The sequence below is a fragment of the Aquarana catesbeiana genome, linkage group LG08, assembly GCF_042186555.1.
Source record: "Aquarana catesbeiana isolate 2022-GZ linkage group LG08, ASM4218655v1, whole genome shotgun sequence".
NCBI classification, from domain to species: domain Eukaryota; kingdom Metazoa; phylum Chordata; class Amphibia; order Anura; family Ranidae; genus Aquarana; species Aquarana catesbeiana.
Genome location: NC_133331.1, coordinates 28,363,782 through 28,390,214, shown reverse-complemented (window position 1 = coordinate 28,390,214; position 26,433 = coordinate 28,363,782). Strand labels below are relative to the sequence as shown.

At 44.0% G+C, this 26,433-nt stretch overlaps 1 protein-coding gene across 1 annotated transcript in view; it reads right to left on the bottom strand.

The window, feature by feature from the left end:
* Positions 1 to 6,586: 6,586 nt before the first annotated feature.
* LOC141106654 (disintegrin and metalloproteinase domain-containing protein 9-like) overlaps positions 6,587 to 26,433 on the bottom strand; it is a 125,065-nt gene continuing 105,218 nt past the window's right edge. Inside the window, exons 19-22 of the mRNA XM_073597598.1 lie at positions 24,850 to 24,979; positions 20,754 to 20,838; positions 14,945 to 15,006; positions 6,587 to 10,603 (exon numbers count right to left, since the gene is read on the bottom strand). Coding sequence (XP_073453699.1) covers positions 10,510 to 10,603; positions 14,945 to 15,006; positions 20,754 to 20,838; positions 24,850 to 24,979 — 371 coding nt within the window. The 3' untranslated portion in view covers positions 6,587 to 10,509. The remainder of the gene's footprint in view (positions 10,604 to 14,944; positions 15,007 to 20,753; positions 20,839 to 24,849; positions 24,980 to 26,433) is intronic.

Sequence of the window (26,433 nt, the reverse complement as noted above, 5' to 3'; positions counted from 1 at the left end):
TTAACACAGCCTGGCCACATACAGAGGGCCAACATTAAAGTAGTACCTTCAGGCGTTCTAGGAGCATAAATTACACATCTCATTTCATTCCTACCTATCACACTTTTGAAGGTCCTTGAGCACCAGAACAACGGAATTACCCACAAAATGACCCCATTTTGGAAAGCAAACACCCCAGCGTATATTCTATGATGCATGGGCTGCAAATAGGTACTCGGGTGCTCTGATGGGCAGGAGACAGGTACTCGGGTAACTTGATGAGCTGCAGACAGGTACTCGGTTACTCTGATGGGCTGGTGACAGGTACTCGGTTACTCTGATGGGCTGGTGACAGGTACTCGGTTACTCTGGGCTGGTGACAGGTACTCGGTTACTCTGATGGGCTGGTGACAGGTACTCGGTTACTCTGATGGGCTGGTGACAGGTACTCGGTTACTCTGATGGCCTGGTGACAGGTACTCGGTTACTCTGATAGGCTGGTGACAGGTACTCGGTTACTCTGATGGCCTGGTGACAGGTACTTGGGTACTCTGATGGCCTGATGACAGGTACTCGTGTACTCTGATGGCCTGGTGACAGGTACTTGGGTACTCTGATGGCCTGGTGACTGGTATTCGGGTACTCTGAAGGGCGGTGACAGGTACTCGGGTACTCATATGGATTGTGACAGATACTCGGGTACTCATATGGACTGTGACAGGTACTCGGGTACTCATATGGACTGTGAAAGGTACTCGGGTACTCATATGGACTGGTACAGGTACTCATATGGACTGTGACAGGTACTCGGGTACTCAGATTCAGTCAGCCTGTGTCCCCAGTGCAGCCAGCCTGTGTCCTCAGTGCAGCCAGCTTGTGTCCCCAGTGCAGCCAGCCTGTGTCCCCAGTGCAGCCAGCCTGTGTCCCCAGTGCAGCCAGCCTGTGCAGGGGAAGAGAGAGGAGAGCCGCCACCTGGTTGATTAGAGCGCCGGGAACATAACAGCTTTTATCACGGGGGTGTCCTATAGCGCAGAAGAGAGAGAAGAGCCACCGCCGCCTGGTTGATTAGAGCACCGGGAACATAACAGCTTTTATTTCAATAGCTGTGTGTTCCCCGCCGCACGCCGTCACATACTGCCCCTCCTTTTTGTCCAGGCACTTTGATAGACAGATCACCTGTCCAATCCTGGGACGGGTGATCTGTCTATCAAAGTTCCCCAGACAAGGGGGAGGGGCTGTATATGATGGCGCGTGGCGGGGAACACACAGCTATTGAAATAAAAGCTGTTGTGTTTCCGGTGCTCTAATCAACCAGGCGACGGTGGCTCTCCTCTCTCTTCTGCGCTATAGGACACCCCCGTGATGGGCGGCACCAGGGGAGGGGGGCGGAGCCCCGCCCCACTTTCGGCTCCATTATGGGCCATTTTTCTCTTTCGGCTAATTGCCGAAAAGGCCATTTTCGGCCGATATGTTTCGGCGGCCGAAATTTCGGTGCATCCCTAGTTTACAACCAAAAACATAAATGTATTTTATTGGGATTTTATGTGATAGACCAACACAAAGTGGCACATAATTGTGAAGGGGAAGGAAAATGATAAATGGTTTTCAACATTTTTTACAATCAAATATGTGAAAAGTGTGGGGTGCATTTTGTATTCAGCCCCCTTTACTCTGATACCCTTAACTAAAATCTAGTGACCAATTACCTTCAGAAGTCACGTAATTAGTAAATAGAGTCCACCTGTGTGTAATTTAATCTCAGTATAAATACAGCTGTTCTGTGAAGCCCTCAGAGGTTTGTTAGAGAACCTTAGTGAACAAACAGCATCATGAAGGTCAAAGAACTCAAACCAACAGCCTGTCATCACACAATTCCCTGCCCAAAAATCCGATCGTGTGTACGAGGCTTTAGCGTTAGTACGCTCCTTTTGACAGTTGTCCAATTTTCCTATCCGACCGTTAGTACGCTCCATCAGACAATTTTGTCCAACTTTCCGCCAACAGATGTTGGATGGCAGGCTAGTACATTTTCAGCAAACAATGGTATGTTGTCAGATTTTCCTATCGTCTGTACACAAGTCCGTCACACAAAAGTTGAAAGTACAAACACGCATGCTCGGAATCAATGCTCACCAAACACGAAATTAGCAGAAGGTGCCCAAAGGGTGGCCCTCAAGAACTGAAATTCCTCGTAGTACGTCACTACGTTCGTGTTTGTTGGCAGACAATTGTGTACCGTTAGTATGCAAGACAAGATCCAGGCACACGCCCTTCTGACAAAAGTCTGACGCTTTGTTGGCCAACAATCCGATCGTGTGTACCAGGCTTTAGAATTTAGGACAACAGATAATCCCCTGCCAACAATCGCATCGTGTGTACGAGTCTTTAGACTACAAATCTACAGGGAATCAGTGTGGCTGTGCTATTTATTAAAACATTAAAATATTAATTTTAATTCATTAATATTTATTTATACATATTAGAATTAGGAACAGAAACATCCACATATAAAATTATCATTACACTGTAATTATGAAATGACTTTAACAAAAATAATAATCAAAACTCTACGATCATTTATGCCCTCTTGGATATGGTTAGGCTGTCCTGAACCTCACACTTGCTAATGCACAATTGCCAGCGTTGATTGTGTCTCTGTCCACTTTATGTCACTGTATATATTATATGTTAAAGCAACTATCACCAAAACGAAAAGTAAAAATAAAAGTCCTTGCAAAAGATGAGTAGTATTATTGTGTTCCACTAACCTGACCTCAGATCTTTGCTCTTTTACAGAACTTTGGCCTCTGGAAAATCTTCAGTATCTAACATAGTTACATAGTAGGTGAGGTTGAAAAAAGACACAAGTCCATCAAGTCCAAACTATGTGTGTGATTATATGTCAGTATTACATTGTATATCCCTGTATGTTGCGGTCATTCAGGTGATTATCTAATAGTTTTTTGAAACTATCAATGCTCCCCACTGAGACCACCGCCTGTGGAAGGGAATTCCACATCCTTGCCACTCTTACAGTAAAGAACCCTCTATGTAGTTTAAGGTTAAACCTCTTTTCTTCTAATTTTAATGAGTGGCCACGTGTCTTGTTAATCTCCCTTCCGCAAAAAAGTTTTGTCCCTATTGTGGGGTCACCAGTACGGTATCTATGAATTGAAATCATATCCCCTCTCAAGCGTCTCTTCTCCAGAGAGAATAAGTTCAGTGCTCGCCTTTCCTCATAACTAATATCCTCCAGACCCTTTATTAGCTTTGTTGCCCTTCTTTGTACTCGCTCCATTTCCAGTACATCCTTCCTGAGGACTGGTGCCCAGAACTGACGTCTGGATGCCTTCACCTTCCACCACATGTTGCGGTTCCACCCACCATCTATTTCCCCACTGCTGTGTCCTGTAGTAATGTAGCAGCCGGCGGGTGGAACCACAGCACGACATGGGAGATCAGACATCTGAGACTTCAGGAAGAACCTCAGATGCTCTTCAGGATGGATTCACACTATGTGCTGAGCGGGGCACAGCAGGGGGTCCGGTGCATTCACCGTATCAGGTCAAATCTAGGTCTGAATTTTTGCCTAAATTTGGACCTAAAACAGAGCCAAAGAAGCACAGGACATTTCTGCAGTGCGTTCTGCGGCCGCCCCGGAGATGTGTGAACCGGCTCCGTTGAGAGACGGTCACAGTCTCCTGTCATGCGAATTGGATGCGGGGAAACCCTCATCTAATTAGCATAAGTGTGAACCCGGCCTCAAGAAAGTAATGATGCAAGGCACATACAGGTACGTCATTTTTATATATATATATATATATATACACATGGAATAGAGTTGCTTTAGGCCTCTTGCACACAGGGTGGTTGCCCAGCTCTCCTAAACACCTTTCCTCCTGGCTGCAACGTTTTTGAAAAAAAAAAAAACACACCTGATGCGTGTAAATAGTTGTAACGTTTTTAGGTGCATCATGTGCTTGAGCGTTAATTACTTTCATTGGCCAGATTAATCATTTATTCTGGCCATTGAAATTAAGTAAAGCGGTTGTATGCCCCGCTTGGTCATTTTTACCTACAGGTAAGCCTATACTAAGGCGAACCTGTAGGTACAATGAATTTCTTCTAAATCTGTACAGTTTAGGAGATATTAACCTTGCGTGCAGCGCCGGATCCCGCAAACCCGGAAGAAACGCGGAGGGAACATGTCAGCCCCCTCGGCGGTGACTGGGCAAGCTGCGGGAGCTTCGTTCTAAGGTAAGTAAGGTATGCATAATGTGCATACTAGCACATTATGCTATTGTCTTGCACATTTTTTTTTTCGGTGGATTACTACCGCTTTAACTCTGAAGCACTAAACATGCCTAGCGTTAATATTTACATGCGTGAAACGTTTTTTTTTTTTTTCTGCAAAAATGCTGCTGCTCCTGGAAGTGCAGGCAGTGAGTTTTTTCTGCCTCTAAAAGCCTATGTGTGCATGGACACCTAGGGGAAGCTGTATTTAAAATCAGAGAGTGCAAAATCTGGTACAGCTCTGCACTGAATCCAATCAGCTTCCAGGTTTTATTATGAAAGCTTAAAGGGGTTGTAAAGATAAACATTTTTTCACCTTAATGCATTCTATGCATTAAGGTGAAAAAACTTTTGACAGTACCGCCGCCCCCAGGCCCCCCGTTTTACTTACCTGACGCCTCGAATCTTCGCTGCTCGTCCTCGTCATCTTCATTGCAGCTCAGCCTGGTCGCTGATTGGCTGCAGTGGATGGATTGAAAGCAGCGCAGCCATTGGCTCGCGCTGCTGTCAATCACATCCGATGACGCGGCGCGCCGGGGGGCGGGGCCGAGTGATACAGCGAGCGGCTATAGCCGCCGGCTGTATCACGGGAGCGCGCCCGCAAGCACTCACCACCATGCGAGGGAGCTCGCATTAAGGTGGTAAATGCTTGCGGGGAGGAGCTGAAACAGCCGCCGAGGGACCCCAGAAGACCAGGTTCGGGGCCACTCTGTGCAGAACGAGCTGCACAGTGAAGGTAAGTATGATATGTTTGTTATTTTTAAAAAAAAAAAAATTACCTTTACAACCCCTTTAATTGCATAAGCTGCAGTTAAAAGCTGATTGGCTACCATGCACAGCTGCATCAGATTCTGAGTGCTCCAGTGTTAGTAAATTCCCCCATAAATTAACATAGAGGTGTGTTTAAATGCAGAAAAAACAAGCCAGACACCCCTAAAGGCAGTGTTTTTAACGCTCAGTGTGTATGAGGTCTTAAGACTTCTGTAGGCCTTAGATGACAGCCTCTCAATTAAGTTTTGTTTTTTTTCACTAAGGCCCCTTTCACACTGGGGTGCTTTGCAGGCGCTACAGCGCTAAAAATAACGACAGCAAAGCGTCCTGAAACAGCCGCTGCTGTCTCTCCAATGTGAAAGCCCTGAGGGCTTTCACACTGGATCGGTGCGCTGGCAGGATGCCAAAAAAAGTCCTGCTAGCAGCATCTTTGAAGTCAATGGGGCAGCGCGGCTATACCGCCGGCATAGCGCTGCTGCAGCGGTGCTTTGCGGGCGGTTTTAATCCTTTTTCGGCTGGTAGCGGGGGTTAAAACCGCTCCGCTAGCGGCCGAATACCGCCGCTAAAACTACGGTAAAGCGGCGCTAATAATAGCGCCGTTTTACTGCCGCCCCAGTGTGAAAGGGGCCTTATTCAGGAAATTAGCTAATGTCTATGGGGCATCAGCAAACACACTAGCCAAAGTCTGAGGTCGAACTGAAATTATAAATTAAAAATTTGTAAAATCAACTCCCTTCAAGAATCTAGGATTTTTTTAAAGTAAAGCCCTGACTGTGCCATCAGACCCACAATATTCCCACTTTAGAAACAACAAGTTCCTAAAGGAAGTCACGTGACTGTGACGACACATGTAGGGCGGAGCTGGGGGGAACTCAAGCCGAAACTGTAAGTGACGTGGGAGTTGCAGCCCCGCTGTCTGCAATTTTAAAGTTTGTTAATGTAAGTGCAAGTCTTTATTAATAAATTGTTATATTACATACTAAACCAGGGGTGTCAAACTGTGGCCCTCCAGCTGCTGCAGAACTACAAGTCCCATCATGCCTCTGCCTTTGGGAATCACGCTTGTAACTGTCAGCCTTGCAATGCCTCATGGGACTTGTAGTTTGGCAACAGCTGGAGGGCCACACCTCTGTACTACACCATGAGGGGTCCCTGTGTTGTGTGAGTTGGTTTGCAGAACTGCAGAAGCGGGACACCCCAGGTTCTTAAAGGGTCATATACCAGATCATTTGGATGGTTGAAGGTGACTCCATAGGAAGGAAAGTGGAGAGGAGCATTATCAGAATAGAGCCTGGAAGTGACCCCTATAAGGGGAAAGCGATATTTGACCTAAACATTGACAGGTCATTGAAAGTGAGCTCATTGGTGGAATGGTGGTGAGAGTTACTATATGGGTGATTGATTTTTGAAGACTGATCTTTAAAAGGTGGAATGTGTGCAATTTGCAACCATGGAATAGAAGAGATTCACATTAAAGACCGTTATTGATTGTATGCTAACATTGGAGAAGGACTGAATACATTTAGAGGAAAATAACACCAGAGATTGTTTATTATTTATTTATAACACATTAAACTGGAAGGTTTCTTTTTTATACAATTTATTTGGTTTATCTTATGCAAGTGAGATTAGTAAATTGGAATTTATGTTTATAGGAGGCACAACAAAGGTATTTATATTTATTCATAGGATGGGTGGGAACACATTCATTTGCTTGCAGCCTTCACAATTGGTGATTGGTAGCACAAGGAGCATTACCAGATAGCACAGGATTGCCCCTTCCTTCATTACTATTGGGGGGAAGGATCCTCCCCTTGGGGTACAGCTAAGCACCACATCTAAATTACGTAGAGAGCATGCCAGATCCAACCCCTCGAGAATCATCCACAAAATGTCTAGTGATTATTCCAAGGCAGCTCTCTTAGGGATGGGCAAGATATCTTTTATACTTTACAACCAATGGATCAATAAAGTTTTTGTAAATTTTATATTGAGGTTGCATTCAGAGGTGCAACTAACGATTATTTTCATAATCGATTAGTTGGCCGATTATTATTTCGATTAATTGATTAATCGGTTAATAGCCTTAAAAGAAGTGTGGTGTATAATTTAGTTAATATGTGAAGTTTAAAAAAAAAAGACCATTTATTCTTAAATATCTCAGCGAACTATGCAGTTTCCTTTTGATCTGTTTCTGCTGTGCTTTTTGCTGTGCGTTTTGATTTTTGCGCACGTGATTTTGCTGCGATTAGCATTTTTTTTGGCCAATTTGTTCGGGAGATTAAAAAACACAAATTGCTGCAAAAAAGCATTACATGCTTTTTTGCAGCTTCTCCATTCAAATATATTGAACCAAAAAAGCACCATTTTCAGTTAAAAAAAAAAAAAAAAAGTCCCTGACACTTTCCAAATACGCAGCGGCTGAAGAAAGCATAGATGTGAACGTGTCCCATAGGAAACCATGTAAATGAACTGTAGTGCATTTCTGCAAAAAGTACCAAAAAACACAGATGTGAACCAGGTCTAAGACGTTTAGTAACATAATGGGGTTAAAAAAACTAAAATTAGCCCTTTATAGCAGTGATCATCAGCTCCTGTCCTCAGGACCCACTAACATGCCAGGTTTGCAAGATAACTGAAATACATGACAGGTGAGATCATTTGCTGCTCAGTGATTGCAGTATTCTAGTCTGCATCTCCCCCAAGGTAATACATAAAACCTGAAAACCTGGCCTGTTAGTGGGCCCTGAGGACAGGGTTGATGACCACTGCTTTTTAGTACAAAAAAAGCAGATAATCACTACTATAAAGGGTTCATTTTTTTATCGTAGAACTGTGAAAGTAATATTTACAGTAGCGATTATTTGCTCTGTGTGTACTATAAAGGGCTCATTTTAGTTTTTTTAACCCCATTATGTTATTGGCCGATTAATCGATTATGAAAATAATAATCGATTAATTTCATAATCGATTAGTTGTCGATTAATCGATTAGTTGTTTCAGCCCTAGTTGCATTCTCCTTTTTAGCACCTCTAAAGTCCCCCCTCTTGTTGTTTATGTGGTTCCAATATTCCCACATTGATTATATCAGATCTCAGCCAATTGAGCCCAGAACTGTCCCAGTCTTAAAGGATAAGTTCACCTTAACAAAATAATAAATCTCTTTGCAGGTAAAAAAAAAATGCACAAATTTTTTTTTTTTTTTTTTTTTTAAATTGGGGGCCTGTAAAGCATTGCAGCCCCGATCAGTAGATAGTGGGTGCTATGCAGGGCTCTTGTAGGCTCTGTGAGCTGTATGATGTATGGCCAAGCAGTTACACATTAACCGCTTGCCGACCGCCGCACACAGATGTACGTCGGCAGAATGGCACAGGCAGGCAAATGGGCACACCTGTACGTCCCTTTCAATTTGCCGCCTATCGGGCCTAATCGCGCCCGCCGCGGATGCGTGCCCGCGGGGTCCTGGGAACTCGATGTTCGCCGGCAGCCCGCGATTGCGGTGTGGAGAGGTAGAACGGGGGGATGCTTATGTAAACAAAGACATTTCCCCATGCCTTGTGACATGACAAGAGATCTACTGCTCCCTGTCATCGGGAGCAGTGATCGCCGTCATGTCAGTGGTAGCCCCCCCCCCCCACAGTTAGAACACCTTCCTAGGACACACTTAACCCCTTGATCGCCCCCTAGTGTTTAACCCCTTCACTGCCAGTGTCATTTATACAGTAATCATTGTTTTTTTTATAGCGCTGATCGCTGTATAAATGACTGGTCCCAAAATAGTGTCCCATGTGTGCGCCATAATGTCGCAGTCACAATAAAATGTCGCAGATAACCGCCATTACTAATAAAAAAAAAATAATAATAAAAAAGCCATAAATCTATCCCCTATTTTGTAGACCCTATAACTTTTGCGCAAACCAATCAATATACACTTATTGTGATTTTTTTTTTTTTTTTACCAAAAATATGTAGAAGAATACATATCGGCCTAAACTGAGAAAGAAATTTGTTTTTTTTTTTATATTTTTTTGGGGATATTTATTATAGCAAAAAGTAAAAATGATTGCTTTTTTTTTCAAAATTGTCGCTCTCTTTTTGTTTATAGCGCAAAAAATAAAAACCGCAGAGGTGATCAAATATCACCAAAAGAAAGCTGTATTTGTAGGAAAAAAAGGACGTCAATTTTGTCTGGGTACAGCGTCGCACGACCGCACAATTGTGAGCTAAAGCGACGCAGTGCCAATTCGCAAAAAATGCTCTGGCCAGGAAGGGGGTAAAATCTTCCGGGGCTGAAGTGGTTAACAGGAAGCATCGATGAACTACCACAGCGCTCAACAGCACTGCAGTAGTTCATTGAGAACTACAAGCCGACAGCCACAAAGGCTGTCGGATCTTGTACTTTCCAATTCACAGAAATCTGTGAATGAGTGATGCGGCCGGGTGGGCGGAGCCACGCGTGGCCGCGTTCTCTGCAATTTCTGACAGAGAGCGGGGGGAGAAGATTGTGACATTGGGGACCCGGACAGGTGCGGGGGCCAGTGGATTTGTAACATGTTACATGTTACACCGTGAATATGGTTGTAACATGTTACAAAAGGTGAACTTTTCCTTTAATCACTTAAGGACCGGAAGGATTTGCCCCTTAATGACCAGGCCATTTTGTGCGATTCGGCACTGCGTCGCTTTAACTGACAATTGCGCGGTCACGCGACTCTGTACCCAAACAAAACAAACAACGTCGCACGACCGCACAATTGTCAGTTAAAGCGACGCAGTGCCGAATCGCAAAAAATGGCCCAGTCAGGAAGTGGGTAGCTAAAGTGGCATTTACCAATTGAAGCCCTTCCACGCAGGGCCTTAGGAGGCTGCACATGGTGCTAAGGTCTGCTTGCACACCAGCTCGGGGACTAATCAATGGGGAGCCCATAGAAGTCTATGTAGCCGATTAGAGCAGGTACAGTATTGCGCTCACACATTTCACGCCAGGCATTTGGGTTACAAAAACCAAAAATAGGTAGACAGTTATTTTATGTAGGTCCCATTCTGCCCTAATCCATATCTAATCTCTTCCTTTAATTATGAAGAAGGGGTTGGATAAATTCACAGGTAAACTTGAAATCCTCTATTCATTTCACTCCCGCAGCAGCATAATACAGTGAATAGATCTGAGACAAATATATAATATTATTGTAGCCTATATAGGGCCTTTTTACACAAGTGATTCACAAACATAAAAGTGCATAATTAAGAAGTATTCCTTCAAACTTCATATTTTAGAACTCCTTCATTGTATTCTCATCATGGTTTCGATGGCGGAGCAGCAGACGGGATTAGTGCGATTTTGGCATTAGCACCACTTCCCAGGAAATGTTCATTGTTGCATTTAAATCTTTGGTAAAATAATACATTGGCTTCTTTTCTGATACAAATCGAGAACACAAGCATGTGGCGTAACTATAATTGGCTTCAGACATTCGGCTGCCAGTTACTATATAATGGTGCTGTTGGTCGGGGTGGAGGGGGACGGGCGGGCTGTGGTTTGGCGGCGGGCATTGGTGATCTGAAATATAGAAAAAACACACGTAATTAGGAGTTATAAAGTGAAAAAGACAAATGTGTAACAGCAACATTTCAACTTATTTACAGGTATTTATAAAGTATGGAAAAAACGACATTTACATCAGTTTTTGTTATTATTTAAAGCGGAGTTCCGCCGTTTTTTTTTTTTTTTTTTAAGTCAGCAGCTTCAAATACTGCAGCTGCTGACTTTTAAAATATGGACACTTACCTGTCCCAGGGCGCCCGCGATGGTGGCACCTGCAGCCGATCTGTCCCTTGGCTCTCGGGTGCTGCCGCCGCCATCTTCGGTAAGGGAATCAGGAAGTGAAGCCTCGCAGGTTCACTTCCTGGTTCCCTACTGCGCATGCGTGACTCGCGCTGTGTGTTCCCACTGGTCCCTGCTGTCTCCTGGGACCTGTGTGTCTCCCAGAAGACAGCGCGGGGGGGGGGGGGGGAATGGCATAGATACCCACGGGTGGCGTGGGTATCTATGCCGGGAAGTGGGAGCAAAATACTTGTATTAGAAAGGTATCTGCTCCCCCTCCCCCTGAAAGGTGCCAAATGTGACACTGGAGGGAGGAGGATTCCGAAAAGGGGAAGTTCCATTTTTGGGTGGAACTCTGCTTTAAGGTACTTATATAGTGCCACCAATTTTCGCAGCGCTTTACATATACATTGTACATTCAGATCAGTCCCTACCCTCAAGGAGCTTACAATCTAAGGTCCCTAACTCACATTCATATACTAGGACCAATTTAGACAGAAGCCGATTAACCTACCAACATGTCTTTGGAGTGTGGGAGGAAACCGGAGTACCCGGAGGAAACCCACGCAGGCACAGGGAGAACATGCAAACTCCAGGCAGGTAGTGTCGTGGTTGGGATTCGAACCAGCGACCCTTTTTACTGCTACCCACTACACCACTGTGCCGTCCTTAGTTGCCCTTGCTTACAATGGATGGTCCCTGCTGTCAGGGCTGGGCTCAGCCCTTCCTTCTCTGAGCTGGCCGCTCAGCTGTCGGCTAATTGCCAGCTCCTATCTCTCCACAGTTACTCACCTGTTGATGATATCCAGCTCGTCAGTCCTGCCTATTTAAGCCATCCAGCCCAGTGGATCTCTGCCTTTGCCTTAGTCAACATCACAGAGACACTCTCCTGCATTCTTGTTAAAAGACTTGCTTGGCTGACATCCCTTCTGGCTCCAGATACTGCTTGCTGTTTTACTATGCTCATCTCTGGCTCCCTGACGTTTGGCTTGTCTGAGTATCCGTTCCTGAACTCTGGCTATGTTTTGACTACGTTTGTTCTATTTACTTTTATTATTAAACAAGTGTGATGTTGACTAAGGCGAAGGCAAAGATCCACTGGGCTGAACAGCTTAGGAAGACAGGACTGACGAGCCCAGGGGAGAAGATTAAACACGCTTGCCAGAAGGTAGCATCAATCAGGCATGTGATATCAAAGCTCTGGATAGCGAGTGGTGCAATTCCTCTTCCTCCAGTTTATTTGGATTTTCACATTTTGGATTAGGAGATTTGAATTTTCCAATTTCCGAAATTCCGAATTTCAGAAATTCCGAATTTCTGAAATTTTGAATTTTCGGAAATCTGGAAATTGAAAAATTCAGATATTCAAAATTCCGAAATTCAAAAATTGAAAAATTTTGGAATTAACGAATTTGTGAAAATTGGTTAAAGAACGAATTTGGAACTAAATGAATTGCACATGTCTAGCGGTAACTCCTTTAGTCCTACACTCCTGTATTCCTTCCCATTAATGTATACTAATGGATTAATGTTCTAATCACCAATGGGACTATACTACCAATGTTGATTTACAATTTGCACAGTGCACTTTATTTAGAGACACTATCAATCAGATGATGTCTATCTGGGTTTGCAAAGGCATTTGGTGCATACAAATTGGATTTCTATACTTTGTGACTATGCCACAATATATTTAAATTGAAGTTCTTGTGCCCTGAGTTCAGCTTTAAAACAAGAGAAGAGGGGGGAAAAGGAAATAAATTGTACTCGAGGTTTCATTGCCTTTCCTTGCACTTTCCATTACTAGAAAGGAAGTAATCTGGGATGGCATGCTACTTCTAAATAGCTCCCAACTGTCCCTGATTTGGAGCAATGTCCCTCATTCCTCCTCATTTGTCCCTCATTTTGGTCTGATCTATATAGTTGTATATAAAATTCAATTTTTAGCTATCAAAAAGTGTTTTCCAGTGCTAAACCTTTAATCTGATTTCTAAATTGCTGCATTTGTAAATTTGTAAAATACTAAAAGAAATATTTTCTATTAGTATTCAGTCACTTACTATTTCTTGTATATGTTGTTTGTTACTTGTTGTCTATATTAGAAGGCCTATACTTCCATAAGACAGCTCCCCTGAAGAAGCCCGATCTATGGGCGAAACATTTTGGGATTTTCTATCATGCTGTCCTGTTTAACATCGTAATATCAGTATTGTACATGCCTGTGTCATTTGTTTTAATATATTTTTTGTTTTGCTCCTCAAAATAGGAAATAAATCTCTTTTTACTGAATATATTTGACGATATTTTTTGCACCACCTAAAATCCCCACTCCACCTTCCTTTTGTCACTTGTGAGTTTAACCAATCTTGCTTTTTTTGTACAATTTTCCTTTAACGGGGCGTGGCAAGGGGCGTGTCCTATGCCTGCATACTTTTTGCTGATAGGTGTTCCTCATTCCCATTTCAAAAAGTTGGGAGGTATGCTTCTATAATATGAATTAGATACAGAATGTTCCATGCGATAGGCTGGCATTACAAGAGCTTACAGCTTGGGATCTGTTGGTCTCAGTTATCTAAATAAAGCTGGCCATACACAGTAAGATTTCCCTTGTAACGAGGGAATCACTTGATTCCCCAGATATTGAGGATGGATGAATCCGCAATGCTGGTTATTCTGTCCTAATAGCCAGCACCCGCAACCATCATAGATCCTGAACAGTGCCTCCATCTGATATCATGTAGTCATTGCTTGGGCAAGAAATTTTCTACTGGCGGCTACTTTGACAAATGTCTTTTGTTGAGCTAGGCCATGCTGACCGGGCCACCCACAAAACAAATTTTACATAGGTTGAAAAAAAGACACAAGTCCATAAAAATAATACAATCCCATATACACAATCCATCACCCACAGTTGATCCAGAGGAAGGTGAAAAACCCCAGCAAAGCATGATCCGATTTGCTACAGCAGGGGAAAAAATTCCTTCCTGATCCCCCAAGAGGCAATCAGATTTTCCATGGATCAACTTTACCTATAAATGTTAGTACCCAGTTATGTATTATGTACATATAGGAAAGAATCCAGGCCTTTTTTTTTTTTTAAAGCAATCTACTGAGCTGGCCAGAACCACCTCTGGAGGGAGTCTATTCCACATTTTCACAGCTCTTATTGTGAAGAAACCTTTCCATATTTGGAGATGAAATCTCTTTTCCTCCAAATGTAAAGAGTGCCCCCTTGTGCTCTGTGATGACCTTAAAGTGAATAACTCAACACCAAGTTCATTATATGAACCCTTTATGTATTTGTACATGTTGATCATTTCCCCCCTTAAAGGGGTTGTAAACCCTCGAGGTTTTTCACCTTAATGCATTCTATGCATTAAGGTGAAAAACCTCCCGTGATCCAGCAGTCCCCCAGAGCCCGGTCTTTCCAGCGATGGGGACGAGCCCACCAGCTCCGAGCTGGTGTCTCGGGTTCTGATTAGATAGATTGATAGCAGCGCAGCCATTGGCTCCCACTGCTGTCAATCAAATCCAATGACGCGGGAGCTGGGGGGGCGGGGCCGAGTCCTGCTGTTTGCGTCAATAGACGTAGCAGCAGGACTCAGGAGCATGCCAGCACGAGTGCCCCAAGGGAGAGCAGCTGTCCAACGGGGCACTCAAGAAGAGGAGGGGTCAGGAGCATCGCTGAGGGACCCCAGAAGAGGATGATCTGGGCCACTCTGTGCAAAACCAACTGCACAGAGGAGGTAAGTATGACATGTTTGTTTAAAAAAAACAAAAAAACGAGACCCTAATTAGATCTCATTAATCTCCTCTTCTCAAGAGGGAATAGATTAATTTCCTGTAATCTTTCCTCATAGCTGAGCTCCTCCATGCCTCTTATCAGTTTGGTTGCCCTTCTCTGCACTTTCACCAGTTGCCCGATATCCTTTTTCAGAACTGGAGCCCAAAACTATACTACATATTCCAGATGAGGCTTATTCTGCAGGAACTGGCGGAAATTCATGGGATTGTAGTTTATCACTTTCACAACAGCACTTTCATCTATGAGCATGTGTACCTATAAACAATACATACCTTTGTGGCACATGGTGTGGCACATGGTGTGATATGGTAAAGACATCAGAGAAAGTATTGTCCTGCTAATTCAAAGAAAAAAAAAATTCAGGTGAGCAACGATGCAGAATGGGGACGGGTTGTATAAAGCCTATTCCTGGGCTTTCAGTGGGGCCAGTTTAACAGGTACTATTGGGTATGTTGTAGCCACCTAGTATAACGTGTAACCAGTAAGGCCGGGTTCACACTTGATTCGGATGTGGCTGACAGCAGGGGGTCCGATGCGTCCCCGTTCTCCTTTTCAGGCCTGATTTCAGCCCGAATTCTTGCCTTAAGTCGGACCTGAAATGGAGCCAAAGACGCACAGGACTCCTGTGCAATTCGCTCCGCAGCCGCCCCGGAGATATGTGAACTGGCTCCATTGAGAGCTGGTCACAGACTTCTGTCATGCGAATTGGATGTAAGGAAACCTGCATCCAATTTGCAATAGTGTGAACCCAGCCTCAACCTGACCCAGACACCTCAAGTCTCCCGCGACTCGCAGGATACTCCCGCATTTGACGGCGGGCTCACGTATACCCACGAGTGCGGCACGATCTCCCAGCTGAGCCTGCACTGCCACTCAGCCTGGACTGGCCTACCAGGATACTGCCCTGGGGCTGCTTTGAGCTGCGGCTGCAGCGGCGCCTGGGGCCTATCTACATGCAGAGTCCTCCTCTCCCTCCCTCCGTTCGTGTAATCACAAACAGCGGGTGTCTCCCGCTGTGTCATGCAGCTGCAGTCTTAACTGTTCGGTGGCCGTCCACTGTAACAAAGCCCCGCCTCCTCATCCATTATAGACGGAACACTGATTCAATTTCCCAGCGTTGTATCAGTGTTCAGTTGACCGTCTATCATGGACGAGGAGGCGGCGGGGCTTTGTTACAGTGGATGGCCACCGAACAGTTAAGACTGCAGCTGCATGACATGGGGAGACACCCACTGTGTGTAATCAAGGTGTTGGCGAGGCTGCAGATGGGCACTGATGAGGATACAGATGAGCACAGTGAGGCTGCATTGTTGGCACAGTGAGGCTGCATTGTTGGCACAGTGAGGCTGCAGATGGGCACAGTGAGGCTGCATTGATTGGCACTGACGAGGTTGCATTGTTGGCACAGTGAGGCTGCAGATGGGCACTGATGAGGATACAGATGGGCACAGTGAGGCTGCATTGTTGACACTAATGAGGCTGCAGATGGGCACAGTGAGGCTGCATTGATGGGCACTGACGAGGCTGCATTGTTGGCACAGTGAGGCTGCAGATGGGCACTGATGAGGATACAGATGGGAACAGTAAGGCTGCATTGTTGACACAAATGAGGCTGCAGATGAGCACAGTGAGGCTGCATTGATGGGCACTGACGAGGCTGCATTGTTGGCACAGTGAGGCTGCAGAAGGGCACAGTGAGGCTGCAGTGTTGCCAACATTATCTTTTAAAGTATTATTTTCTTATGGCATTATATTACTAATTATCTTTAAAGTATTATTTTATTATAGAATTTTACTATGAATGGGGGGGGGGTTGTCGGCACGGAGCGTGACCTCCCTGAAATGAGCTTGCCACCTTCCTGAAATGGGTTTTTGCAGGTTGGGATGTCTGCTAACCATTGGCACTGAACACAATCCAACCATCTCTCACAATGACTGCTATGCCCACTTTGGCCCTTTACTGTTAACTTCAGGTCAAATAAATGTTATTTTTAAGACAACGGAAGAGGGAGAAGCAGTAGGGCTTCATGTACACGGGACGTTGTTTAACCTCACCTGAACGATTTAACTTGACAGCTAGAAACCGGCATCTAAAAACGGGCATTTAGCCGCTTTTACATACGTTGGCGTTTCATATGCCTCTGAACATCCGTCCTGAACGCATTTTTTTGTGTTCTAAAAAAAGCTTCTAAACTCAACAGCCTGGAAACCTTTATAAACGGCCCTGTGTACATGTACTGATAAGACAACATAGAGGAGAGTTCAGGGGCAGCTGAAAAAAATGCCCCTAAAGGTCCGTTTACCAGCAGCAGTGTATATGAGGCCTTAGGCTGGGTTCACACTGAAGCGCGGAGTGGCTGACAGCAGGGGGTCCGGTGCGTCTCCATTCACCGTTTCAGGTCCAATTTCAGCCCAAATTTTGGGCTGAATTCGGACCTGAAACAGATCAAAAGACGCACAGGACTCCTGTGCAATTTGCCCCGGAGCCGCTGCGGAGATATGTGACGTCACAATCTCCTGCTATGCTAATTGGATTCGGGGAAACCCACATCCAATTTGCGATAGTGTGAACCCAGCCTTAGACTGGGGCCAGAAGCTTCTGACAGGAGTCACAAGATCCTCTACAGCTCAGGAAACATGCATTGATTATCATGCTCTCTGTAGAGTCTTGGTGAGAAGATATTGTCAGTTGGTTGGCCGGCACATAAAGTGGACAATGTAGTGCCTTAAACAGGGCATTCTATTTTTACTTTTGTCAATAACATGACTAAGGACTTGTTCACACTTGACTAAATTTCTAACGCTTAACAAGCGCTCTTATAACGTTAGTATGGGCGCTAGACTCGCTTTAATGAGCTTTAGTATGGGCGTTAGGCTGGCATTTTACAAGTGTTAAAGCTGTAGTATACCCCACTCAGTGATATTTACCTACAGGTAATCCTATAATAAGCATAGCTCCCAACTGTCCCTGATTTCGAGGGACTGTCCTTGATTTGGAGCAATTTCCCTCTGTCCCTCATTACTCCTCATTTGTCCCTCATTTTGGTCTGATCCTCATAGTTGTATATAAAATGCACTTTTTATCTTTTAAAAAGTGTTTCCCAGTACTAAACCTTCCATCCAATTTCTAAATGTCTGCATTTGTACATTTTAGGAGCCAATATAAAGGAATAGTAGTGGTAAAAAAAAGTCCTTGTGGATTTAATTAACTTTTTTTTGGTTAATTTTCCTTTAAGGGGGTGTGACAGGGGGCGTGTCCTATGCCTACATACATTTGTTAGTAGGTGTCCCTCATTCCCATCTCAAAATGTTGGGAGGTATGTAATAAGGCCTATAATAAGGCTTACCTGTAGGTAAAATGAATATCTCCTATACATGCAGGAGATATTTAGGAGATATTCACCCTGCATGCAGCCGCTGACGTCAGCAGCGCATGCTCTCTGAAGGTCCGGCGGATCGCGCCGGAACTTCAGAGCTTCTTCCCGGAACGCCCGGGAGTGACATCTTCGCGGCTCTGGCCACTCCCAGCACCAGGCCTGCAAACCTGGAAGAAACACCGGAGAGAACATGTCAGCCCCCTCAAGCGGTGACCGGACGCCGCTGCAGGGGGCTTCATTCTAAGGTAAGTATTTCATAATGTGTTAGTATGCAATGCATACTAGCACAAAATGCTATTGTCTTGCAAGTTTTTTTTTTTTTCAGGGGTTTACTACCGCTTTAATGACGAGTTAAAAATGCCCCCCAAACGCCTTATGAGTAGTTTTTAAGCATTTAAACCGCTTCACAAGCGCCTATTCCATTACATTAAATAAACGAATCCTAACTCCCCGCAACCACACACCGTAACCGCCTGCTAGAGCGTTTGTGAAATGTTCCTATAGACTTGAATGGGAGGCGTTGAAAGTCTTCAAGCTCCTCCTGACTCGACACAGGGCTTCAATTTTGAAGCGATGCAACACTCACGCTTCATGTTTTGATGTGAACTGTCCATTGTATCATTTGCATTTGAGGGGTGTTTTTTAACGCCTCTCAAACGCCTGCTTTTAATGCCAGTGTACACTTAGCCTTAATACTGACCATACATTATACAATTTTCTGTATAAAGATTTACCTTCAACTGTGCAAGGGCCTACTTGTTTGCATAAAATTTGAAAGTGTTTAGGTTTGACCTCATATTATATGATTTTGGTAAATATAAAGGAAAATTGTACCAGAGAATTGTATAATGCAGCCCTCAAATTTTCCACTCGCCTACTTGCATTTTGCGAGTGGAAAATGAGGGCTGGCGAGCATGGGCTGCCTCGGAGACGGGGGGGGGGGGGCGAGCATCGCCGGCAGGCGGGGTTGAACGGGAGTCGTTCTCCCAGCCAGGGGAAGAGAAGAGAGGAAGAGTCAAGCTGGCCAATCATCAGAGAGCAGGGATTGTCCGCTGTAACAGCTTTAATTTGAATTGCTGGTTTCACGGCGCTGCTCACCGTCACATACAGCCCCGCCTCCTCGCCCGGCACATTTGATAGACAGAACACCAGTCTAATGTCGGGAGGCGCCGAGTGAGGAGGCGGGACTGTGTGACGTGAACGGTGCCGGTCGAGAAGGCGGGGCTGTATGTGACGTGAGCAGGGCCAGAAACCCAGCAATTCAAATGAAAGCTGTTACAGCAGGCAATCCCCGCTGTCTGATGATCGGCCAGCACAGGTGAGACTGTATTGATGGGCACAGGTGAGGCTGTACTGACGGGCACAGGTGAGACTGTATTGATGGGTACAGGTGAGACTGTATTGACGGGCAAAGGTGAGACTGTATTGACGGGCAAAGGTGAGGCTGTATTGACGGGCAAAGGTGAGGCTGTATTGATGGGCAAAGGTGAGACTGTATTGACAGGCACAGGTGAGGCTGTATTGATGGTTACAGGTGAGGCTGTATTGATGGGCACTGGTCACACTGTATTGACGGGCACTGGTCATGCTGTATTGACGGGCACTGGTAACGCTGTATTGATGGGCACAGGTGAGGCTGTATTGATGGGCACAGGTGAGGCTGTATTGATGGGCACAGGTGAGGCTGTATTGATGGGTACAGGTGAGACTGTATTGATGGGCACAGGTGAGGCTGTATTGATGGGCACAGGTGAGGCTGTACTGACGGGCACAGGTGAGACTGTATTGATGGGTACAGGTGAGATTGTATTGATGGGTACAGGTGAGACTGTATTGATGGGCACAGGTGAGGCTGTACTGACGGGCACAGGTGAGACTGTATTGATGGGCACAGGTGAGGCTGTACTGACGGTCACAGGTGAGACTGTATTGATGGGTACAGGCGAGACTGTATTGACGGGCACAGGTGAGACTGTATTGATGGGCACAGGTGAGACTGTACTGACAGCCACAGGTGAGGCTGTATTGATGGGCACAGGTGAGACTGTATTGACAGGCACAGGTGAGACTGTATTGACAGGCACAGGTGAGGCTGTATTGACGGACACAGGTGAGGCTGTATTGATTGGCACTGGTCATGCTGTATTGACGGGCACTGGTCACGCTGTATTGATGGGCACAGGTGAGGCTGTATTGATGGGCACATGTGAGGCTGTATTGATAAGCACAGGTGAGACTGCATTGACGGGCACTGGTCACGCTGTATTGACGGGCACTGGTCACGCTGTATTGATGGGCACTGGTGAGGCTGTGCTGAGGGGCACTGATAAAGTTGTTGTTAATATTATTTTTGTAACTTAATTCTGCATAAAACATTTAAGTGTAATTTCATGAGATAATTTATGAGGACGTGTTTAGGGGCGGGGCATGGTTGGGGTCGGGCGGGGCAACTGGTGGCGAGTAACTCTTAAGGCCTGGGTAGTCGCTCAGGACTTGAAATTTTGAGCCCTGGTATAATGTACGGCCAGCATAGGTGACTGGTGATAGTGACAATGGTATTATCAATGTTCCCAGGGCAGTGTGATCTATGAGTACAGCCCTGTGCACAGGACACAAAGTTGTCTTGTTACACCTCTGCCTATCACCACACTGCTAAATAAACTGTGCTATATTTGCTATACATACTGAGGGTTGAGCTTATTACCTGGTTCCTTGGTGCATTACTGGCAGCATTTCGAGTTGTGTAATTGTTTGGTGGCAGCGCCGCTTTTTGTGCATTTTTAGCTCTGCTATAAAAAAAAAAAAAAAAAAAATCAATTGCAAGACATTTATGCATTACTTCAATATAAAATCTACTGACTTCACGTGCCAGCCGTGTTCTAAAGAATACATAGTCTTGTTCTCCATACCAGATTCCAGAGTCATTATCAAATCTGACATATGACAGCTGGTACATGATTGGTCATAGAGGGAAAAAAAGGCTACATGTGCGTAGAACACCATTTTAATATGAGGCCTTACACAAAAGCACCCCCCCCCCAATACTTAACATTCTCCTATTTGAACACAGAAAACGTTACCATCTTCTGAAATAATGTCTTAAGGTGGAACTTCAGGGGGGAAAAAATTGCAAAAAAGGCAGGTTTTTAAAGCAGAAGAGACATACAGTACTTTTATCTCTTCTGCATTAAAGAGGAACTGCAGTCTGCTCACATAATTTGTAATAAAAACATCTTTACCATTCTGAAGCTTCCCTCCAACCACTTTGCATATTATTTTATATATACTGTGATTCTGTACTTGCCAAATATGCTGCAGAAATCTCCCTCCACTGAGTCTGGCTGCAGCCATTTTAACTGTGGGCAGCTAAAGCTGCTGCCTGTTTACTTACTGGATTTATACAGACACACAGCCACACCTCCAGCTCTGCAGCCCTCATTGACCCTCTTATGACTCACCCCCCCCTCCCTTCCTGGCAAACTCTCACAAGATTGAGAGAGAGAGCTGTGCATGATGTCATAAGCCTAGGCTAATGACCAGACAAGAAACCGGAATTGGGCTGTATAAGGTATTTACTGGCAGAAAAAAATGTTTTACTATCCAAAGTTAAACTGACAAGGGCAGAAGATTTAATAGATGGAAAGATGAAAAAATGGCTGAAGTTCCCGCTTTAAAGTTCCTTAACTGCCTGCATTTCCTGTCCACATTTGGCAATGCTTGGATAAATGAATTCCCACGCCTGCGCAGCAGTGATGTCGTCTCGGCCCAGCCAGTGAAAATGGTCGAATATCGGTATCAAGAAGCTGACTGGCTGAAGATGTCAGCGGCCTTTGAGGGGCTCCAGACTAAATAGAACCAAATGGAGGAAGCCTTGAACCCCTAATTAGTTATTTCTGTGTCTCTGGTGCAGATTTTCCTTCACTTCCTGTCTGGTGAAACAGTTTGCAGCAGGACAAGAAGTGAGGAAATGTATCCCTAATGATACCCCAAAATTTGTGTACGTATTGTTTTTACAGGGACTAGGAGAGATGCCCACATCCCTCATAAAATAGGTGGTGTGGACTGAACCCTCTATTGGGAATTTTTAGGGCATGAACTCCAACATATAAGGTTTTCTACAAAAAGCTTTATTAACACATAATAAAAAAATTTGAATACATATAAAATACAGATGCGGTTACAATACAAGGGATATTGTTAATATTGTTAATATGAAGATAACCACCATTCTCTGTCAATACGGATCATAGAGAGAGAGCTAGACCCCAGGGGTCTAGCTCTCTCTCTATGATCCGTATTGACAGAGAATGGTGGTTATCTTCATATTAACAATATTAACAATATCCCTTGTATTGTAATCGCATCTGTATTTTATATGTATTTTTTTTTTTTTGAACGTGTTAATAAAGCTTTTTGTGGAAAACCTTATATGTTGGAGTTCACGCCCTAAAAAGTCCCAATAGATCAGTGGTTCTCAACCGCAGTCCTCAAGTACCCCAAACGGGCCGTTTTTTCAGGTTTTCCTTCACTTGGCTCAGCTGCTTTAAATCAATATCAATGACATGGTATTGATAAGAGCAACTTTATCTAAGGGAAGTTCCCAAAACATGGCCCGTTGGGAGTACTTGAGGACTGAGGTTGAGAACTCCTGCAATAGAGGGTTCAGTCCACATAATGATACTCCAGAGAGCAGGATAAAAAAAAAAAAAAAACTGGAAGGGGTTCTGATCCTTCTATATGCTATTCAAAAAACCGACAACAGTTTGTTGGCTTGACATAGTCTAATGCCGCGTGCACACGGTCGGAACTTCCGACAGAAAGAGTCAGATGGGAGCTTTTGGTTGGATAATCCGACCATGTGTATGCCCCATTGGACTTTTTCTGTCGGCATTTCCGACAGACTTAGATAGAGAACATGCTCTAAATTTTTCCGTCGGGAATGCTGACGGAGCTTTTCCCATTGGCAAGTCCGACCGTGTGTATGCGGCATTATGGTAACGCCTTAAAGCGGAGTTCCACCCAAAAATGGAACTTCCGCTTTAAGGGAAGGTGGCCCCCCTGACATGCCACATTTGGCATGTAATTTTTTTTGGGGGGGGGGCGGATACCCTCTTTTAGAGGGTCCCAGCTCCCACTTCCTCCAGGCGCTAGAAGCCAATTCACCTCTCCCCCCTCTCAGTCGACAATCATCTGGGACATGTCACAGGTCCCAGATGATTGCCCGGCCAGTCACGGCGCGCTGCACGGCTCGCGCATACGCAGTGCATGCCCAGATGTGAGGCCACAGCCAGGCGCCCACAGTGACAATGCCGGCGCCACAGAGAGGAGGGGGAGAGGAGCGGGGCTTCGTTCTCCCACATCGCTGGACCCTGGGACAGGTAAGTGTCTGATTATTAAAAGTCAGCAGCTGCAGTATTTGTAGCTGCTGACTTTTATTTTTTTTTTTTTTTTTCAAGCGGAACTCCACTTTAACAATTAACTCTAGTCTGAACCCTAAAACCAAAAGTGAACCCCAGTTCCTGATTTTACCAATAACCTAACACTAAACTAACCCTCTTCTGTAGTATTCTGACCTTATTCTCGGTCAGGAGTAGCCTTGCAAAAACCAAGCCAGCCTGAATCGAATTCTACCAGAACTTAGGGGCACAGAGAATAACTGATCTGCCCTGATTGGTCCTTTATTGCAATGGGTTGCCTTATTGACCAATAGGGAGGATCAGGAGATGGACAAGGGGTGTTAAATGCTTTGCCGTTGCAGGAAAAATCCCCAGCTGTTATATACTAACTCTTTCCATCCAAGTCCCTAATAGTCACGTGCCATTCGTTTAGTTCCGTAAAAGTTTTTTAACAAATTTTGACAAATTTGTTAATTTCTGAATTATCGAAAATTCGAAATTTCAGAATTTTAGAAATTCGAAAATTCGAAATTTGGAAATTCAAAATTTCAGAAATTGGATAATTCGGAAATTGGAAAATTCGAAATTTGGCAGTCCGGAAATTCGAAATTTTCAAAAAATTCGAAATTAGGAAATTCAAAAATTCGAAATTAGGAAATTCGAAAACTCAAAAATTTGGAAGTTTGAAAATCCAAAAATAACAATGAAAATCTGAAAATTCGAAAAACCCAAAAATCTGAAATAACAACTAACTAATAATAAATATTAAATTATAGGTATTGGAATTTCCTTTCAGATTTGGCTGTTAGTGAATGAAACGAGTACGAATTTATCCGAAGTTACGAATTATCTGAAATAACGAATGCTGTATCTAAACGAATTTAACGTAACGATCTAATAATAAATAACAATAATAAAACCTTTTTATTATTATTAGTTATTATTAATTTGTTCCATTCCATTTGTTTAGATGCGGCATTCGTTATTTCGGATAATTCGTAACTTCAGATAAATTTGTATTCATTGCGTTCACAGCCAACAGCCAAATTTGAAAGGAAATTCCAATACCTAAAATTTAATAGTTAGTTATTATTAGTTAGTTATTATTTCAAATTTTCCTGCTTTTCTTTCTTTTTTTCAGATTTTCGGATTTTTGAATTTCTGAATTTTAGAATTCCGAAAATCCGAAAATTCGAAATTCAAAAAAATTCGGAATTTGGAAATTGGAAAATCCAAAATCCAAATTTTCGGATTTCCGAAATTCTGAATTTTCGAATTTCCAAATTTCCGAAAAAAGCAAAAAAAACCGAAAGAAACGAAAACGAACAATTTTTTTGTCAGTGCACATGTCTAGTCCCTAATTTTCAAGTAGAAATATCGCTGTATTGGTATTACTGGAAGTACCTGCGTCTCCTCTTTTCTCTGAGACACCTTCTGCTGACTGCTTCACGCTTTATCCACAAGACGATAAGTAGGATGAGGATTGGTACAACCAGCAGGAAGAATATCAGCAATCCATCACGCAATGAAGTATCTGGGAAGACAAAATCATTTTTAAAGGCACTCGCTATCTGTACCTGGACTTGTACATCCTGGGAGCCAAGATTTTCCACTGTCACAGATTATCAGCCATTATTACATATTGTCTTCTTGTTACAGATCACAAGCCATCGCTATAGAACCACCTTGTTACATAACATCACCTTGTATTAGAGTGTACAATGATATTCCTTGCATCACTGTGATCAGAGTTTATATTGCTTTAAATGCGTATCTATGAAGGTTCACAGCAATTAAAAAAGCAAGGGCCCAGAAGCACATGGGCCCTTGAATTGAGTGGTATACATGGGTGTGTGTGGGTAGTAATAGCTTTCGGCAAACAAATTGGCATCTCAAGAATTGCCATTGAAGTAGAGATTGGAGAGGCAGGGAGCCCTTAACGGTTTTCCTATGTAGAACCATCAAACTGCTAACAAGAACCGATTTTGTATAGAATATTATAATTGTTTGCAGCTTACTAGCTTGGAAGAAGCTACTGGAATACATTAAAGTGTTAAAAAAGGTAAAGGGGAAAAAAATATGTAAACGTCAACCAGGGGCGTTGCTAGGTCTACAAAAGATTTGGGGCTAGAGCCCATAGCAGCGTAGTAAAGAAAGTTATACGCTTGGGTGGGCATACACGTGTAAATACAGTAATATACGTGTGTGTGTGTGTATATATCCCCAGAGAGCCCCCAACTTACATCAGGGTCCCCAGAGAGCCCCCCACTTACATCAGGGTCCCCAGAGAGCCACCCCTCCCCTTGGAGACCCCTGCAGAGACTCGGGGCTATGGGCTCCAGATTCGGGGCTATAGCCCCAAAAGCCACCCCCTAGCGACACCACTGACGTCAACATTAGGTGATTTATATAATAAAAAGTTTTCATAATATTCACCAATGAACACATCAAAGTTTCAGGAGAATATTTAAATGTAACTCCACCTCCATCTGGGTGATGTATGTACAGTGCAAGGATTATAACAAACTTTGTTGCAGATTCCTATCTTTTGTTATTCTGAAGAAATCCCTGTGTGTTTGTCTGTGCCTCTGTGCTCAGTGGGTCTAATGGGAGTGGTTTCATAATTATCAATCAGGTGGAAAGCTTCCGGGCCTGCATCCCTTTCGATGTGTTCCTACTGGGAGTACATAGCTCCCAACTGTCCCTGATTTTGAGGGACTGTCCCTGATTTGGAGCAATGTCCCTCTGTCCCTCTTTCCTCCTCATTTGTCCCTTATTTTGGTCTGATCTATATAGATGTATATAAAATGCACTTTTTGTCTATCAAAAAATGTTTTCCAGCACTAAACCTTTCATCTGATTTCTAAATAGCTGCATTTGTAAATTCCAAAAGCCAATATAAAGGAATAGTAGTGGTAAAAAAAAGCACTTGTGGGTTTAACCAATCTTCTTTTTTTTTGTACAATTTCACTTTAAGGGGGCGTGGCA